The sequence below is a fragment of the Cebus imitator genome, unplaced genomic scaffold (assembly GCF_001604975.1).
Source record: "Cebus imitator isolate Cc_AM_T3 unplaced genomic scaffold, Cebus_imitator-1.0 Scaffold544, whole genome shotgun sequence".
Classification (NCBI taxonomy): Eukaryota; Metazoa; Chordata; class Mammalia; order Primates; family Cebidae; genus Cebus; species Cebus imitator.
The window spans coordinates 587787-592905 of record NW_016107859.1 but is presented as its reverse complement, the minus strand read 5'-3'; the positions used below and the strand labels follow the sequence as shown (position 1 = coordinate 592905).

At 43.0% G+C, this 5119-nt stretch overlaps 1 protein-coding gene across 1 annotated transcript; it reads right to left on the bottom strand.

The window, feature by feature from the left end:
- Positions 1-2523: 2523 nt before the first annotated feature.
- On the bottom strand, positions 2524-4872 carry MKRN3 (makorin ring finger protein 3). Its single transcript, XM_017515245.2, has one exon. The coding sequence runs from the start codon at positions 4756-4758 to the stop codon at positions 3235-3237; it is 1524 nt and encodes a 507-aa protein (XP_017370734.1). The 5' UTR covers positions 4759-4872; the 3' UTR covers positions 2524-3234.
- Positions 4873-5119: the final 247 nt, after the last annotated feature.

Below are 5119 nucleotides of genomic sequence, written 5' to 3'. Positions count from 1 at the left end.
ATCCCATATATTCTAAAAAGGTCACTTTGTTATTTTCCTAAGAATCTGCCAAAAATATATTTCTTTTGTTAAATAATTGAATAGCATGTATATAGTTTCAACTAATTTTTGCTGAAAAAATATTTTGTCTTTTTGAAATTATCAATGTGAGGGTAATATATCCCTTGCTTACCAAAATAATCATAAAATGATAATGTTACATTAATTCAAGTTCCAAAGATTCTCAAAAAAGAAAATCTTGGTGATTAATTCTTGGGCAATCACCTTTTCCTGTCCAAACCTATGTACAAATCTCACTTTTATATATGTCACTTAAAAAAAAAAAGCTATGTTTCAAGTTTTTGTCCAGACTACATTTGATCCTCACAATAATCCTGCAAAAGTAGGTGGAACTGTACCCATTTCTCATATGAAGAAACTGAAGCACAGAAAATTTAAGTAACTTGTTGAGACTGTGAAACTGAATGGCTGGTAAGAAGCAGAGTCAGTATTCTACTATCCTTTGTCTGTCTCCCAAGCCACATCATTTTCTACTAACCATTGTCCTACTATAAATCCCGAACTTTATGATTATGTGGTTCAACATACTATTTCAATAAAAACGTATTTCACAATGCAGGACAGTGTACATTTGGAGAAACTTTCCACAGCTTTCTGGGCTCAGCTTAAAAACACCTCTCTGAAAGCTTTGGCACTACTGGGGCTCATTTTTTGAGACTTTGGTGTTGGCACAGTCTGAGAGTACACCATCTGGTCTCATTCTTTGGTTGTTTAGTTCATTCAATATCTCTTTCTCCTGCATGACTGCAGGGCAGGGACCTCAGATGTTTTGATTTTATTTGGAATCTGTCACTCACCTTGCATGCCAGTGATAGTCAGGCATCAAGAGGGTGTCCTGATTGATGCCAGTATGTGCTGAATGACCCAGCACCTGGCCCAGGATTCTTTGGGTAAGAGGAATCAAGAGGAAAGGAATATGACAAAAGGTCCAGGCAAACAGGCTGACGTACTTACTAGGAGAACTAGGAGTCATGTAAGAAGGGAGAGGCAATGTAAAATTATAGGAGGCTGAGGCACACTCTGAAGCAGTGACCTAAAGTCACTGAGCTGGCAGCCTTTAGATAAAAGCCCCATGGTTCCCACATTCTGAGGGAGCTTATTTATGTCCCTCTTTGTCCCACTTGGCTGAACGATCCATACTTAAAGTCTGTACTTGCGTCTCCAGCAGCTGTATTCAGCTGGTCCATCTGCTCCTAGTGGACATGGTAAGTGCAAGTGCTCTGGACATACACTATTTGAGTTCCAGTCTTTGTTCCACTAATTCACAGCTATGGGTCATAAATTCTATGGACAAAACCTTTAAATTCTCTACTATTTACCTCATCAGGATAATGAGAAAAATTATAGCAAGTACCACATTAGGTAGTTTGACAAATTCATCCTTTTGCATGCAAATACATGGTATAAACCCTTTAAATGTGCCATCTTTGTTGGACTGTCAGGACAGTGTGAATAACCTGGGACTCAAGACTGACACTCCCAGCATATTTTTCAGCTACTTCAGCCAAGATAAGTGCATTTGCAGTTGATGCATACAGTAAGTTACACAGGTTCATTAGGTAAATCATGAAAATGCTGTCATTCTCTTTTCACATTCATTTTTTCTTTGCTTGTATGGTTACCCAAAAGGCATAAATTGTCCCCTAAAAGTCTGGATTTAGGATCTTCTATTTTTATCCGTTATTTGTGCATCTGATATAATGTTATTAAATGTATACCAAATTTGAATTCCTGTTAATTATAATTTAATATTTATGTATCATTCCTTTTTATCTCCAGCAAAGTGTTTATCGTTACTATAAACTTTGTCTACAATCAAGAGAGTCACTGCACCTGTTTGGTTTTTCCCCATCCCACTACTTTGAATGTTTCTGTATTTTTATGTTGTGTATATTTTAAATAGGATGTTTCATTTTGATAGTAATGAAGTCTTATAGCCTTTGACTTTCAGTCTTTAAACTTGCTTTAATTTAATCTAATTAAGTTGTACTGATGTGTAGTGCTTTCTATATTATTTTATCTTTCCATTCTTTAATTCTCACTGGTTTTAGTATTTTCTTTCTATTTTCCCTTTTATAATCTTGTTACTTTTATGTTGAAATCTTTTGTCCAAAGTCCCTTGTTGGGAAAATCTAGAGACTTTGTTTATCAAATACAAAGCACTGTGCCTCTGAGCCTAGGATTTGCTGTTACAAAGAATAAATGAGAAGGTGGCTAAACTGCATAGGAACACCATTTAAATATTTATAGAGTGAGCTATGAATGCCATTGTAAGAACTACCAACATCATGCTTTGTAAGTCCTCTAAGATGTGCATCTGTTATATTTGGCCAGACCCACTTGAACAGTCCTTTTCATTAGATGTTAATTACTGGCTTCTGTGCACGGGACAGAAAGATTATTCACACAACTCACATTCACACAACAGCCAATCCTGTTAGGCTTTGACCTTCAGCTTTCGGGTCTGTATTTACTTTATTACATAAACATAAATATTATATTGTGATGTATATTCTTTTATATATTTTTTCAAATACATAACTTATACATATATATGCATATATTATATATATATATCATTCTTAAATATATATTTCCAAATATAAATTATTTCACGTCAAGCTAAACAGGATAAAAACATGTAAACATATACACTTGGTTTTGGTCAAGTAAAACACAAAGTCACAAGTTCATCATAGTTTAACAAGTGCACTTGAAAAGGGGGAAGGGAAAGAACAGACTGTAAACAAACAGATGAGCAGCTGCAAGGCCCTGCAAGGGTCCATTTGGTAAGGCTGTTATAGCACAAAGCTACTAGTTCAATTAAAACTTCTCCTTTCTCTCTGCCACATTTACTCTTGAGAGTCTTCAAAATAAGTGTGGAAATTCAGTAAACACTACACTAGAACTGAGTTAATCCTGTTGAAAACAGAGATGACAAAAAAGCCACAAGCTGACATTAATATTAATTTCACCAAAATAGTAACTTTATAGGCTTACTTTTTTAACACAGATAATCACCATAATCCTAGAAGGAAAGATACGCAGAATAGATAAGAAAACAGAAACATTGCCTCAACAGCCCCAGAAAGCAATAGGAGTGTCAACATAGAGAAAACAGGCATTAAAAGATGACAGAACCTCAGGAGACTAACCACATGCCACAGCACGATGCTACAGATTCAAATTGAAATATTCTTCCAGCTCATAATGAAGCAAGTCCCACTGCTCCTCAGAGAAGGGTAACTCATTTCTCAGTGAAAGAAACCGCTTAAACAACAGACTGGCTAGCCGAAGCACGACAAGCTCCTTCTTACTGCTTTTATAGAGCATGTTTCCCTCTCCCATTCGCACAGGCTCCACAAGTTGATGCCAGTATGCGCTGAATGACCCACCACCTGGCCCAGGAGGCTCATCTCCCCAGCCCTCAGGGTATTCATGCTTGTAAAAGCATGCGTCTCCAAATGGGCAGTTACCCCTGCCTTCCGCAAAATACCTGCAGGCCTTGTTGCTCATTGCCTCTTTGTATTGCTGAATAAGTTTCTGCTTCTCTTCCTCCTCCTCCACCCAGAACTCACTGGGAATGACCAAGTCGGAGGTGACCCTGCACTGTGGACAAGACTTGATGATCCTGTTATCAAACTGTCTGGCACTTCTCCACCTGCGGATACACCTAATACAGAAGGTATGGTTGCAATTGGAAAGAATGCCAAACCGGCGGTCATTGGGGTTGGCTTTCTCATAGACAACCTCCATGCAGATGCCACACACCTTGTCCATACCACGCTGCACAGCAAACGAGAGTTCCATATCTTTCTCGTGTGCTTCAATGCAGGCCCTTATATGGTCTTCCCTTTGGGCAGCATCCATGGGGTGCAAGGCCTGCAGCCCACACATGTCGCATATGTCTCCATGGAGGTACATACAGCTCTCCCCACGAAAGCAAACTCCCCTGGAAGCATAATAGCAAAACCGCTCCCCCCTGCCCACAGCCATCTGCTTCCTCTCAGTCTCCGAGCTCTGTAGAGGAGCCTCGGGGGCAGATGTAACCCGGCGGCCCCGGTAGGGCTGCCCTGGAACAAACTCAATGGCATCCGCCCAGCTTTCTACACCTGCTTCTCCAGCAGCTCCACGATCTGCATTGTCTCTCTCAGCTTCAAAGAAACCCCTTTCAGCAGCCGAGCCAATCACAGGCAAGGACTGGGAGGATGCAGCCGGGGGGGCTTCCGCCACTTCCTGAGTCAGGGGCTCGATGTGCGCAGCCGTGCTAGGGCCTCCACTTGCAGAGGCCCCAGGCGGCGAAACGCGGCCCTCAGTGGCCATCTTCCGACCAGAAAGGTCGTGGGAATAGCGACAGTTCTCCCCCTCCTTGCACTGCCCATGTATATAATACCTGCAGATGATCTGCTTTGTCCAAATGCCACTGCTTCGGCTTGGCAAGGGCCTGGGCCAGGCTCCTCCTCCAGAGGCTGGTGCAGGCCTCAGGCCTCCTGTGCGGAGGTGGGCAGGGACTGGGGCTACAGGGAAGGGGGCCCAGCCCACAGTCACATGTGGCAGGGCCGAATCTGGAGCAGCAGATTGCCCGGAGGGCTCGCACACGGGAAGGTCAGGCCCAGACACACCCTCCCCTGCTGCCTCAGCACCTGCCTGGGCCCCGGCTGCCTCGAGGGCCTCTGAGGGAGCTGCAGGCTCTTCCATGGCAGCTTCTTTACCCCGAAATAGTGCCAGAACGTCTCCGGTATTTTTTCTTTACGGCCTTGAGGCCCGGAGCGGCGGCGACGATCGAGACTTCTCTGGGGGAAGTGTGCATCTTTTTTTGGTCCCCCCTGCTCTTGGCTCCCTGTGACTATGTGTTCCTACCTACTTCCGGGCACAGGCAGCATGGCGGACACTTCCTGTCAGAGCAACCTCCGCGCGCTGCCTGATTTTTGCGGCAATTTTGCAATCTGACATCTTTTTTGTTCACACAGGCGGGGACCAGCCCAGCCCCTTTTGTCTGCCTTCTGCCTTTGTTTCGCCGTGTTTCGGCAGTCCCTAATACCCTTCTCACACCATTTCC